Source organism: Conger conger, chromosome 5 (genome assembly GCF_963514075.1).
Source record: "Conger conger chromosome 5, fConCon1.1, whole genome shotgun sequence".
NCBI classification, from domain to species: Eukaryota; Metazoa; Chordata; class Actinopteri; order Anguilliformes; family Congridae; genus Conger; species Conger conger.
The window spans coordinates 34058024-34073046 of NC_083764.1; the positions used below are offsets into that span (position 1 = coordinate 34058024).

At 39.8% G+C, this 15023-nt stretch overlaps 1 protein-coding gene across 1 annotated transcript in view; it reads right to left on the reverse strand.

Moving 5' to 3' along the window:
• Nucleotides 1-215: 215 nt before the first annotated feature.
• The window catches only part of itsn2b (intersectin 2b), a 79259-nt gene continuing 64451 nt past the window's right edge, over nt 216-15023 (reverse strand). Inside the window, exons 31-37 of the mRNA XM_061243587.1 lie at nt 11060-11227; nt 9025-9237; nt 6665-6786; nt 6387-6469; nt 4900-4983; nt 2633-2806; nt 216-1503 (exon numbers count right to left, since the gene is read on the reverse strand). Coding sequence (XP_061099571.1) covers nt 1346-1503; nt 2633-2806; nt 4900-4983; nt 6387-6469; nt 6665-6786; nt 9025-9237; nt 11060-11227 — 1002 coding nt within the window. The 3' untranslated portion in view covers nt 216-1345. The remainder of the gene's footprint in view (nt 1504-2632; nt 2807-4899; nt 4984-6386; nt 6470-6664; nt 6787-9024; nt 9238-11059; nt 11228-15023) is intronic.

Here is a 15023-nt window from a genome sequence, read left to right on the forward strand (position 1 = left end):
CATTCATACACACACAGACACACACCAACGGCGATTGGCTGCCATCCAAGGCAGCTTGTCAGGAGCATTTGGGGATTAGATGTGTTGTTCAGGGACACTCGGACACACCCAGGGTGGAATCGAACTGGCTGCTAGACAACTGCTCTTACCACCTGAGACATTGTCGCCCATGATACAAAAAGGTTTGAAATAAAAAATGTTCAGCAAACAGCAACAAAACGTAACACTTCTTTATTATTTTAATTCAGGGAAATTGCAATTTTGGTACAACAGAACTGCGGTTCTAATTGCTTGCAACTACATTATATATAAATGGAAACAGTAAATTTGGCCAACATTCAGTTATTCATAATTTGTATTTGTGAACAAAATGTTGCGATTATATTACTTACAATTTAAGTCCAGGAATCAAATATTCTATTTCTTAGTATTACACAGACCACACATACACCAAAATATAAATTAAAATAAATAAAATTCTGCCTCGAAGCATGAAGACAGTTTAATATTGATGAAACATATCGAGTCACTGTGAACCATTTTTTGTCTTCAGTTTATCATAATTTATCTTGAAAAATCAGACTTTCTTTTCTCAAGAGAAAGCAGCCAAAAGACTTTGTTGGTATTAGCTTTAAGTACACAATAAATCAGTGGGCAGCACAGTCAAAACATGTTGAAAACAACCCAAAAGTACATACATTCATGCATGCACGCATTAAAGTTCTATGTCACTTATGCAATAAAAGATTGGAAAAAGATTCATACTATTTGGAAAATTAGGCAGTGCAGATCACAATAAAAGAAGGAGATGTTGATTTCAAACGAAGGAGGAAAACAGCCCGAGTTTATGTGTATGTATATGTATATGCATACGCGTGTGTACGTGCGTGCGTGCATGGGGAGGGGAGGGGATTGGCTGAGGGATCCTGAGCTATTCCCATATCCAGTGATAAACAACAATTGTGGTTAAAGAATTTGATGTCCTCTAGTCTCTTTCAGGTGTACATTACAACATTCAAGAATCTTCTCAAAATGTATGGATAAGAAAATCATTAAATAATGATGGTTTCCAAAATATACAGTATACCCTTTCTATTACTGTATGGCCACCATATACAACAGCAGTTGGCATCATCACAGTAGCTGGGTTGGAGACGGAAGCAATGAAGAACAATCACTAGTGCGCAGTCCTCCCATGATTGGACCAGTTTGGCAGCATTGTCAGCTAATGATATGCTCCACAGTATTTGATGGATTTCCAGGGCATGGTGGGGGGAGGGGGGGTAACCCTTGGGAAGCCACATTTTCAGCAGGCAGGAGATGGACGTGTGGACACTGCAGTTCCTCACTTGTGCGTTTTCTGATCATACAGCTGCAGGTCTAGCCGCACCCAAACCTCCCCTGTTGGAACTTCATGCAGAAGCAGCCGCCGGTTCGCAGGGCCCTTGTTCTCCAGCTCCTTTTTGATGGTCGCCACGGGAACCTCTGTGCGACCCAAAAAGTCTGTGGAGGAAACCAGTCACAACATACATCAAAATCATGTGACATTGCTGGTTGCTTTTTAGTCTTCACTCCAGGGGCCTTCTTTATAGTCCTGGTTTGGGAAGGCTGTACAGTTTCACATTCATCTTAAATTCCATAATCAGTTCAGATCCAAGAGAGCAGAAGCGATTATTGAATTGAGCACTTAAAGCAGCTGATATACATTGATAAATGTAACATGCTGAGTTTGACAGCACAGCCTGCATCTTTCCAGGACCAGGATTAAGGATTGGTAAGAGCATCAGGAAAGGAACATCAGTGTGATTATTTTACAGCAATTGTATTAGTTTTAGAAAGATTTAGACAGGGTTGTGACAGTTCTTTAGTTCAGATGGGTACAACTGTCAGTTCATAGTGCCGTAAGGTTATAGCCTTGACAAGCTCTGTAACCTGAAGCTCAAATTTAAAGGGGCCACTTACAATGAACTTGGAGAGAAATTAAATGGTTGGGCATTTATATAGCGACTTTATCCAAATCACTGTACAATTGATGTTTCTCATTCATCCATTCATACACACACTCACGCCAACGGCGATTGGCTGCCATGCCAGGCACCAAATGAAAAAAAGCTGCTTTTCACTGTTCAAAAGCCATCCCAGCTGTAAAACAGGTTTAAACTGCAGGCCACGACAACTGTCCCAAGATGTCCTGACTGGATGAGGTAACACAGTGTGTTGTTAATACACTGGAGAACTGGCTGCTGAAAATGGGGCTTTGCATTTCACTTTTTTATCATTTAAAATTTTATAATTGTTATTATTTCAAACAGTAATAGTCATTTTTTAAATTGGCTGTATGTGTTGATTCAAACTTTTGAATGGTAGTGCATAAAGATATGATGTATGTGTGTATGTATGCGGGTGTGTGCATGTGTGCGTTCGTGTGTGCATGTATTTGCCATTTGTGAGGATTGACCACCAGGGGAGAACTGGTGTGTGTCGGTGCATGTGTGTGTACTTGTGTAGACTGACCATGAGGAGAGAACTGGTGTGTGTCGGTGCATGTGTGTGTATGCATGTGTGTGTACTTGTATAGACTGACCATGAGGAGAGTCCTGGTGTGTGTGTGTGTGTGTGTGTGTGGACTGACCATCAGGAGAGTACTGATCCCTCTCAAAAACGGTGATGCACAGGACATCCTGGTATATGTCCTTTATGAAGAACTGGCAGTTGAAGTTCCACTTGGGGTTGAGCGTGTCGTTGAGAGTACGGGAGGTGTAGCACTGTGCGCCCATGGTCACCTCACAGTACGGGTTACTTTTCCCTGAAGTGGAAAAAGATGCAGTTCCTTTCAGTAAATTATTATTATTATTATTTTCAATTTTACCACTTACCATGCACTAATCATTGTTTTGTTTCTTCCCTCCTCCCCCTGCTCCGGGCTCCGGCCTGGAGCTGTAGCTCAAGCACCACAACCAGACCGGCCTCAGTTAACCTGCCATTCTGCCTTCCCTGTGCCAAGAATGGATCTTCAATATTTGTCATCTGCATAATCATTATTTGCATAATTATTAACTGCATACTTTATTATTTGTATAATTGTTTAATTTATTAATTTAATTTATTTATATACTACATATAAACACTAAGGTTAAACTCACTGTTTGCCCATTGCCAGCCAGAAGCAGATGGGCTCCCCCTCTGAGCTCAGTTCTGCTCAAGGTTTCTTCCTGTTAGTCAGAGAGTTTTTCCTTGCCACTGTCGGCCTGGGCTTGCTCTGAGGGGGTTTTAAGTGTGGGTAAAGCTGCTTTGTGACAATTTTGCATTGTAAAAAGCGCTATACAAATTGAATTGAATTGAATTGAATTGAATTGAATTGAATTGAATTGAATTGAATTGAATTGAATTGAATTGAATTGAATTGGATTGGATTGGATTGGATTGGATTGGATTGGATTGGATTGGATTGGATTGGATTGGATTGGATTGGATTGGATTGGGGCAGCCATGTTTTTCCAGCTATCAACTTGTCCTTACAGACATTATTAGGAACTTTGACTAAGGTGCAGTATGCAAAGTTTTTACATATGTATATCAAACCTAGCAACTTAAGCAATATGGCCTAGTGATTTTAATACTCAAGTGAGAATTTGTGATAATTGGGCATTGCGTTCAGGCGTAAGAGCTCGCTATATCAATAGAGGGCAAAATGAATTGCCTTACTGCAGCCACAATTTCCCCCACAGCGCCCAGTTTCACAAGATGGTGACCTAGATGTTCTTCCGTACGTTCTTACATTGTCCCCAGTGTTGATGAGTTTCAGGGTACTGTGAGGCAGTCGAAGCTTGACAGGTACTTCAATGCTACCATGTAGCCTAAGTAGCAAGAATGATTAGTCCCCTTTGGTATAGCTAACGAAATAATCTTGGCAGTTCACAGTGGTTCTAATTCAGTTTAACCAGCAATACATTAAGATTGGCTTCAGGCAATGTAAAAAGCCACAGAAAATGGTGTAGTATATATAAGGAGTGAGCATTATCCGTACCTGTATCCGTTCAACCAACTAAATTATCCGTACTCATACTTGGACGTGTGCATGACGTAACCCAGAAGTGGTGTCGTTGGCATGACGTAACCCAGAAACAGTCACCTGTACTACACTGTAAACCCAAGACTTTCACCTGAAGCTACTACGGTTTTGCACTCAGTTATGCAGGTAAATCCCTTTCACACATAAGTTATAATTCCAATGGCTGCACAGCGTGAGTTTTATTTTCTGTGCAACAGCAATTCTAGAATTCCACTGTTACATCACACCTGCCTTCACTCGGTTGAAGTAGACCTAGCCCTTGAAATGAGTCCTCCCCATGTTTGAATCTGTACCTGAGAAAAGTCTGGTACACATCGGATGTTGGAAACAATATTGCCAGAATTTTATCTGAATCCTACCCAGTGAACATTTGGATGCTATCAATTAGCATTTTATGTGAAGATGTAATGGTAATCTATAAAATAAAGTTCCTGGGATGCTTATCTAATCTGTTTATACCTATGCCTACATGTATGATAAGGATCTGAAATGTATGGTGTCACCCTTTTACAAATACTAAAATCTGACTCAAAGCTGGTCTTCAAATGCTTATGCTTACGCATTCAATTTTAAGGCTAAGAAAATGCATCCATCCTTAGTTTTGTAATTTGGATAATTTGTAATTTGGATGAAGTAATTATGTAATCTCAGAAGTCATCCATTTCAGAGTATTTTCTTTAAAAACATTGCATGAGGGACCACTTATACCTCTGCAACAAACACCATCCCCCCTGTTAAAATTTTACAATTCAATCACTTATGCGAGTACACTAGAAAAACAAATAGGTTGCAGAATGGTATAATGATCAAGGCTCTGTGCCCCTCACCATTGGGTTTGGAGGACTTCAGTTCTGTGGCTTCCAATATAGTGACCAGGAGGCGCCCAATTCCACTGGCCTTCAGAGAGCGTGCTGGAGATGGGGTGGAAAAAAGATTTTCAGGGATCAGGACAGTAAAAGTCAAAAGTAATCAACAGATAAAACAAGTTAACAGTTCCTTATAGCAGAGAGACAAGACTCAAGGGACAGAGGTCAACTGAATAAGCAGAAATTTTTGGAAAAATCAGTTTCCTGTAGTACATGGGAACACAGGATGTCACAAGAACTGATACAAGGTACCAAGTGATACGAGGTACCAAATCGAGAAAACATAATGATACTAGTTTTTCTGCATTATCGGTGGTACTAAATGCGAATTGGTCCCACACTCGTCTGAATGACAAGAAATAATAGTGAAAAAATGTTATGCGGAAAATAAAGGTAAAAAAATATTACAGTCCAAAATGGCAGCATATCTGGTTGGCAAGTGACTTCAAATGACCTCACAAAAGCATGAAAATCAGTCAAACCTGTCCCTTGGGAGATCCTAAGACATCATTCAAAGAGTGGCCAAAGAAATTGTGGTCAACATGTGTTGCTGCCAGTAGCCTATAGGCCAATATAGTTGCATATGATCATAGACTAGACTTTCTGACAAAATATAAAACTTCAAATTGTAACGTAGACCCTTCAATTAATTGAAAACGCATTCTCATTAAGATGTCAAGAACAGAGATAACAAAGAAATAATTTTTGGCCTTTCATGGGCCTGGGGTAGTCGCTGAAGAAGGCATTATTTCCACAGTCGTTATTCCACTGGCCAGCCACTTGCTTAACGGTTAGCCACCAAGGCTATCTGCTGCAAACCCAACTAATGCACCACTGTAGTGGCCAATCCATACACATCTCCTCTTGCCCTCCTCCTTCTTCTATTGGACCATACAGTGTATGAGTTCAGTATACTGGGTTTCACATCCTTTTCAGATACAGCACAGAAAGAAAAAAGGGCCACACCCAAATAACAATACAAGTAGACAAGCATGGTATTGGGCAGAAGTGAACACCGACATAGGTTGCTCAGGTATCATAGTAATGGCTGACCATTTTTGGTTTATAATATTTTCATGAATGAAATGAAAATCCTGCATAGTGTGCCTTTAAATTTAAATTTAATTTCCTCAAGTTTCCATCAATGATTACAGTAGTTCCCAGACTCTACCCAAAACCAAATTACGGAAATAGTACTCAGATCACTTTATGAATGTTGATGATGTCAATGATGAAAAATCTATAACTGAAAAAATGCCCATAGCTAAAATAAAGCTATAATAGCTATAATAAAGTCCATGGGATCTTAAGTTTTATACCGCGGTATTGAATTTGGTATTGGGAATCTTGGAATTTCATTGCCATTGACTACCCATTTCAAATAGGAAGCATTGCCAGAAGAAAGAGGGAGGATAAAGAGCATCTGTAATGCCATCCTTGAGCTTCACCTTGATATGCTTTTTCTCGCTTCTTCTTCTCTGTGTCGATGAAGTGCTCAGACGCGGTTTTGATCTTCTGGACCCAGGCCGTCCTTAAAAAATCAAGGCTTGATCAGTTCTCTAGGAACATGAGCATTCAACATACAATCTCAGGCAATAACCGAAAAATTGGAAAGTAACGCAAAACAGAACAGAAGTTACATTTATATAAAATAATAGAAACAAAAAACTGAAAACACAGGACATTTCTTTCTGCATTTCATTTGCTCTGGGGTAACTCAGATCACCTCTCGTTGATGTTTTCTGTCTTGAGGGTGTAAACACGGTCAATGTGAGAGATGTGAAAGACAGGCTCATCGCTTGAGGGGTCAGAGGGCATCTTGACGAGGACCTCGTTCAGGAACACAGGCTGCGGACGAAGTTCAGGACAGGTGACAATTAAAACATTAAACTAAGTAACTAAGCACACTCATTTTCAAGAAGTGTAATTTACAAATATCCACCTGAGGCAATACGAATATAGTAGCGAGTGTTGCGAGCATTGTTGCATACGCGTTGTGTCTCTGGTGGATATTTGTAAAATTGACAAGCTAACTAATAGCTGATTTGCTTGTTGCTACCGATAACAAACTGGTATTGTTTTATAACCAGATATGTATTCCTCACTTAGATAATAAGCAGTAGAATACAGAGTTTAAGTGATCGCTTGTCAGGAGGGCAATTTGGGCAGCTACACATTCCTTTTATCTCTTTATGTGATCAATCATGCGTGCTTAGCTTTATTTGTCTCAAACTGTAAGTTGCAGTTGCATCGTTTGTGATACACTATCATATCTTAGTTATATAGCCGGCTAGTTCCATAGTCAAATAAGTTGGTTTCTCATAATATATTTGGTTAGCTAAACTGAAAACTTCACAAAGACAAAACATATAAATAGTGCTGTGCAGCACACAAAGTCATCTTCTTACTAGGACACTACGAAAAGATAGCAGGCTCTTTAAAGGTCCCATATTGTACACCTTTCCAGTGTTTTATTTTTGGTCCAGCTATCCAAAAGACTTCCGGGTGGTTTTATGTGCCAATAATTGTGAAACCTGTTTTTATGGGAAATAAATTATTTATTTGAAAACTGTAAGAATTTGGTTGATTCCATCCATCCATCCATCCATTATCTGAACCCGCTTATCCTGATCAGGGTCGCAGGGGGGCTGGAGCCTATCCCAGCATGCATTGGGTGAAAGGCAGGAATACACCCTGGACAGGTCGCCAGTCCATCGCAGGGCACACAGATTCCACCGAATCATTAATAAAGCACACTACTTTAAACAGGTTGGAAAATAAACTTGTCAATAACGGTATTATTTGTTACTTTATGCCATTTTTTACAGAGTGCCAAACATTCTGGAGCCTACTGTAGATAAAAACTTGAACCCTGTAGATTAATCTGATTAGAAAAAACCAATCAAGAAGCAGCAATAAAACAGTTTTGGCAAACACAATGCTTGGAATAATAAAACAAGTATGCACAATTGTGATAATTACGATAAATAGCTTACATGGCCAATTCGAAATTACAGGACGGTAGGGAGGTGAGGGTTGCCACGTAAAAGTGAAAAAGGACAAAATGTATAGATATTCCAGCTGTGGCGGAAATTGCAGTTTTAAATGATCCAAAAGCCAGATGTAATGTTGCAATAAGCTTGACTATTGGTTGAGAACGTTATTTCAGTCTTTTCCCACTGCTTTGTATGAAATATTAATTAGCTGAATAAATTATTTTACAAATATTTTCTGTGTCATGCACCGTGATCCAATCATGAATAAATATTTAACATGAATGGTCTGTTTGATGATTTCTTGCTCTGGGGGTTGACATAGTGCAATTCTTGTTGCAAAGATTATTTCAGTGCATCTTTGAAGATACCCTCAACCCGTCTTGCTAGCACCTTGGTTTACACCTGCTCTCATTTCAGGCACAAATCGACCCTCGTTAATTGTATGAACTTTAGTAAATTCAACGGAACACATAATCGGCCACACTTTGTGCAATCCACCCTGAAATGCATATGCATTAAAGAGAGAAGTGCACCTTGCAACGACTCACCTACAGTGGTTTTGTGTTTCATTTGGCAGTTAGCCTCTGCGACAAGAATGCCGCTGGCCGGCCACTGTAGATGACATGCATACTGAGGTTCCAGTTCAGTGCCACATTTTAATACATAAGATGCATATTTTCTGGGCAGAATGCATCATATATGCACCAGAAAATCATCACAAAAGGCTTAGTACATCTGGCCCTTTATCGCTTGCAGGCACCCACAATTGTACAATACGTTGCGTTTGACACTCTTCTAACCTTGAGGTTAAGTATTGAATCAGAGATTAAATGTTTCCCATGGTCAAGTGTTCAGGAAAAAGGCATGATAATATAAAAATATATAATAAAATATTGTAGCTCTGGTGAACAGAATTAAAGATACAGTATATAGTATCTGCTGTACAATTCTAGAGTGTGACAGCTACTGTATGACATGAGGGGTGAGTAGTTTTTCCACATTTTGCCATCTTGTGCATTTATCAGACTGACGGTATGTCTTCAAAGTACACACAAAGCAGGAAAGCACTAGCTCCATGTGCGGTACTCACTGTCTTGTACACCTTGAACTGTGAGTTGGACTTGGGGCTGAAGAGTTTGTCGCTCCCTGACGAGGAGAATTGCTTGACAGTGTGGGTGAGCAGCAGGAAGTCGTTGAACAGGAAGGCATACAGCTCCTTGTTACTCTTGGTCTTGTACAACCTCCCACTGTGAAGCAGCTTACGAGGACCAAGGCAGTTGGTCAGGGAGTTGAAAATGAGATGCTACACAGGAAAAAGAAAAGACACAATTTCCATGTCAAAATCTGTGTAAAACAATTTCCTTTGAAATTATACTTATTTCATATAAGAAGAGCATCCTATATCACCATATGAAAGGGCAACAAAAAACAAAAAAAAATTTGGAATGTTTCAGCTGTAGTCCTGGACGTGTATTGTATAGCGGGTTTGCATCGAATATTTCCTGACATCTCAGCTACTGTAAGTGTAAAAACACTGAATACTGGAACCTCTTCCTGGTGTTTAAACTTACATTATCGTATTAACATTTCTAAATCTTTGTGCTTTGTACAAGGAAAGGTGAAAAATTGTTAGCCACATTGTGTCAAATAGCCATGTCTTCCTTTCAAAATGGAAATTAAATACTGTCCCTTTCAGTATGAGGAATTTAATTTAACATAAAAAGAATGAAGGCCCTGCTTTCACTACATGGAAGTATGGAAATATAGTAGAACCTTCTGGAATGGAGGTCGTTGGGAATACGGACATTTTTGGAACTCTGAAGGTGAAGTTTAAGTACACCAATTTTACAAATTCATTTTGGCTTACTGAGCCATAATAAACCAATAACCAATGGCATTTATCAATAGGCTAAGCCCAATATAACAGTGTTACCAGAATATCTGTACTTTTCAGTTACTTAATTTGAGATTGTCCGTTAATTTGCAGCAAGATAATGCACATTTCTAAACTTCATTCTGCCTGTGCGGTGCCATAATTTCCTATAGCTAAATCCCAGGAGATCAGCAGTTTCTGAGATACTCAAACCACCCTGTGTGGCACCAACAATCAATCAATCATCAGATCAAAGATCACATGTTTTCCCCTATTCTGACAATTGGTCTGAAAAACAGCTGAACCTCCTGACCAAGTCTGCATGCTTTCATGCATTTAGTTGCTGCCACATGATTGGCTGATTAAATATTTGCATAAACAAGCTGGTGTATAGGTCTACCTAATAAAGTGGTCACTGAGTGTATTTTTCCACATAGGCTAATAATAGTCATAATAATAATAATAATAATAATAATAATATTTTTGTTTTAATTTACTTATGAGCAAGCTTTTCAGTCAAATTAAGCGGTTTCTTTTTGACACTCAGTCTTGCAATGCAGGCTGCATATGCTAGCCTAAATATGAATTAACCCATGGCAGTAGCCCAATTATGTTTTTGCGGTAAGGCCTAAACTTAAAAAAGACCTTGAAATTCCTGCATTTACAGAACGCAGGGTGTTTACCATTTGCATTTTGGCTCCTTTTTCTGTGTAGAATGCAGAATGTGTTAACTTGCTCATCACTGTTACCTTTCGTTACCTTGTGGACATCACAAATTTCTAAATTTACCTTTCAAAATAAAACTTGTTTTGTGGAGATCAGTCACTGTAGACTAGGTAAAATACTGACTGATCAGCCCATCTCCTTTACAGTGAATGGAACAGTGAAGTGCTGAAAACAGGCTACTGATGCCCATCTCATCCGAACCCAACACAGGAAAGCAGTCGCTTCCACCAGAAGTTAAGTTTCCTTCAATGGTAATTTTTCTCCTGAGGAATGTGGCTTATGATTAAAGTTGCTTATTGACTACCGCAGGACACTAAAACATTATTAAAAACATTGTTTTCACATTATTAAAGAGAAAACAACAAATAACTACACAACTTACTACGGAAAACCGCAATGTTCTAAACACCTATTCACAATGTTCTGAACAGCACCTGAAGTACAACTACTACAGTTTTGCACTCTGTTACGCAGGCAAATCTCGAATCTCCATTGGTTGTGTGGCGGTTCAGCCTGGGCCACTTACCTCGATCACGCCCTCACATTGCATGTGAGCCTGGATCCACTCCAGTCGGTCTGAATTCTCCTTTTCTCGCACACCCTCATTGACCTGCGAGCAGAGCTCTTCGGCACTCTCCAGGGCCTCCCTCAGCTGTCTATTGTCTATGTTTGTCTCGGGGGTGCACTCCAGGATCTGAGAAGAGTGTTAGAGAAGTTAATTCATTCATTCAATATCCTAACCCGCCTATCCCAGCATACATTGGGCGAAAGGCAGGAATACACCCTGGACAGGTTGCCAGTCCATCGCAGGGGACACACATCATTCACTCACACACTCATACCTACGGGCAATTTAGACTCTCCAATCAGCCTGACCTGCATGTCTTTGGACTGTGGGAGGAAACCCACGCAAACACGGGGAGAACAAATGCAACGCAAACTCCGCACAGAGAGGCCCCGGCCGACAGGGATTTGAACCCAGGACCTCCTTGCTGTGAGGCGGCAGTGCTACCCACTGCACCATCCGTGCTGTTAGAGAAGTTGTTTTGTTTGTTTTTTTCTGGAAAAAGGGTCTTGTGGACAGATGATATGAACATTAACTTACATCAGAGTGTCAAGAGGAAAGTATGGAGAGAAGGAACTGCCAAAAGCACACCACGTCATCTGTGAAAGACGGTGGTGGGGGTGTCATGGCCTGGGCATGTAAGGCTGCCAAAGGGACTGGCTCACTTATCTACATTGATGATATAACTGCTGTAGCAAAATGAATTCTGAAGTGTATAGACACATCCTCCATGCTCAAGATCAAAACTGGCCAGTGGTTCATTCTACAGCAACACGACAATGGTCCCCAACTAAAGGAACAATGGAGTTTCATATTTAAAAAAATGGTCCATTCCATCTGAACCCAATTGAGCATGCCTTTCATATGCTGAAGAGAAAGCCTCAGGGGACTAGCCCCCAAAACAAGCATGAGCTAAAGATGGCTGAAATACAGGCCTGGCAGAGAATCAGCAGAGAACATGCTCAGCAACTGGTGATGTACATGAGTCGCAGACTTCAAGCAGTTAGGGCATACAAATGATATGCAAAAAGATGCTACTATCTTATGACATTTACATAAAATTGCTGTGTGCCAAATTATGGTGCCCTGAAATCCACGGCTCTGGGCTATAGCTCAAACACCACAACCTGACCATGGCCTCAGCTAACCTGGCACTTCTGCCCTCCCTGTGCCAAGAATGGACCTTCCTGGATAATCACACAATTTATTATTTGTATGAATTATTTAATTTATTAATTTAATTTATTTATATATTACATAATGTATAAAAACTACGGTTAAACTTTTTGCCCATTGCCAGCCAGAAGCAGATGGGCTCCCTCTCTGAGCTTAGTTCTGTTCTGCTCAAGGTTTCTTCCTGTTAGTCAGGGAGTTGTTGTCAGCCTAGGCTTGCTCTGAGGGGGGTTTTAGGCGTGGGCTCTTTTTAAAGCTGCTTAGTGACAATCTTGCATTGTAAAAAGTGCTATACAAATAAAATATGGCCAACACAACAAAGGCCAAGTCAATCACCAGACCTTAACCCAATTGAACATGCATTTCACCTCCTGAAGAGGAGATTGAAGGGAAAACCCCCCAAAAACAAACAACTAAATGCGGCTGCAGTAAAAGCCTGGAAAGGCATCACAAAAGAAGAATGCAACAGTTTGGTGATGTCAAAGGGTTGCAGGCTTGATATGCTACCAAATATTAAGTGTTATTTACTTTCATTTACTTAAATACTCTTGGTTCCTATTGTTTTGCTCACTTAAAAATTGGGTAGTCTGATAGCAAAGGTGCTATGTTCTAAGTAGTTTAAAACAGCGAGGTGTAAATACCAGGAAATAAAAGCTGAAATTGTTAACTCTTGTCTAGTGTTCATCTTCTTATCTCAACCAGTGTATTCAGTGTATTGCAAAAACAAAGGAATTGGCCTTGCTGTTCCAATACTTTTGGGGAGGACTGTATAGAGTTCAAATTAAAAACGGTTAGAAAAATGTTCTCTAATAATGCGTAATAATGTTTAGAAACAAATAAATGTAATGATGATACAAATGATTGTATTTTAGGATGCAAACTGTTAAGCCCTCTTGGTAACCACTGTTTTCCCACATTATATCTATGACAGGAAGTCTGTGGTACTGGTTTTATGGTCATCTTCAGTAGTGACTCCGGGTTGAGGCGATAACTGGGCTGGACCTAGAGTGAATGTATGGGTGCCGGTTTTTGGATTCTTTTCCTCTTTTTTTGGCTAGGGAAGTGTGTCTTGTGTTGTCTGTCCTTGCAGGTAAGCTGTAGGCCTGAGGTTTGTTGGAGGGACCAGAGAGGGCTGGTGGGACTGGAGTGACATTAACATGGTTATATCGGGTGTAACTGTAGTTTCGTGTTGCCCATTGTTGGGTTGCAGTGATGGCAATTTCAGGCTGCCACTATAATTATTATACTTAGTTGCTGTGTCTTGTCTTCTGGGCATATGCCTTTGCCTCCTCTGGTCTAATTGGATTCCTTAGCTGCTAGCCATCGCCATACAGCCCTTATTTTTCCCTCCCACTTAATCAAGATAATTTTTAAATTGCAAATTAAAGATGTATTACTTTCTAACAGAAAATAAAGCCATTATATTTTTGTGTGCCTGCCTCTGTATAGTACATTCAATTGAACAGTCATAGTGGGGAACAGTGGTCTGGGGGGTTGCAATTACTACACTGTAGTCCTACTAACATAATAAGAATAATAACAGCTGTAACCTACTTACCCATTAGTGGAGAAACTGCTGAAAAGCCCCCACATCAGGGGATCGCCTGCATGATAGCAAGCTAGCTACCTACACTGTCAATCAACGTCAGCTAATTCAGTTTGTGTGATGAAAACTTCTTTATTTCTGATATTATTTCCATGTTTTCAAATACATTACAAATTATGCATTCCAATTCAAGCAGACATTGTAACTGACTCCCACAATGCAACAATGTTTGTAACTACTTTTTTAAAGGCTGTAAGTTCCTGATCACAATGTGCTCACACCATAGACTGGCTAAAAGGACGCAACCACGTAATTCATATAATAACATGACTAAGATCTTCCTGAAATCTTCCTGGAAGACTTGAGTGGGATTTTTTTGGGAGCAAATAAAGAATCTCTATAATGTATTTCCTTTCGTGGAATGCAGAAAAATAAGATGGCAGCACCCATTGAACTGTAAAGCAGAATATTTTCAACATCCTTTGTGAATTATTTTGATCACTGGTGGGTTTACCGTGATGTGACACACTGCAACTCGTAATCGCCATAATATCATTTACATTCTGCTTTCTGTCACTCCATTGTTAGCTCATTTTGACAGCCAGCAACCTAAAGTTAGTGGACTCATATGGACTAGTTACTATATCTTCCCTGTTGAGCAAGTGTGAACGGCCACATAAAAAAAAACTATTGTACCTTTGAAAGTGATTGGGGCTAATGCATTTATAATAAGCGTTCACAGCGTTCCAACATGCCCCAGCATTTCCGCTTGCTCGTGACATGTCAAAACTATACTGCCTTATAACCCACAAGACAGTGACTTACATCATGTATAATTGGAGTCTGTGGCATTCAAACCTCTTGATGAGGTTTTCAAATTATCCTGCCACTCACACATGAGAAGCATGTGGCTATAATGCATAAGTGAAAACAAATCATTCTTGTGCAAATGAGCATATTCTGAATGGATGTTTAATCCAGCAACCAATTAGGAATGCTGTTTATTTTTTAGTTTATTGCGAGATTAGATGTCTTGAACACATTCTGAGAAAGAGACAGAAATTGCACCCCTTACAAAGAAATCGATGTTTAAAACCTCTTATCTGAGTTATGTAAAAATAGAAATGGACAGTGTTGCCAGATATATTTGTACAATAATTTTGTCAATTTCGTCGAAATACCTGCAAACTATTTTCAAAAGAAACA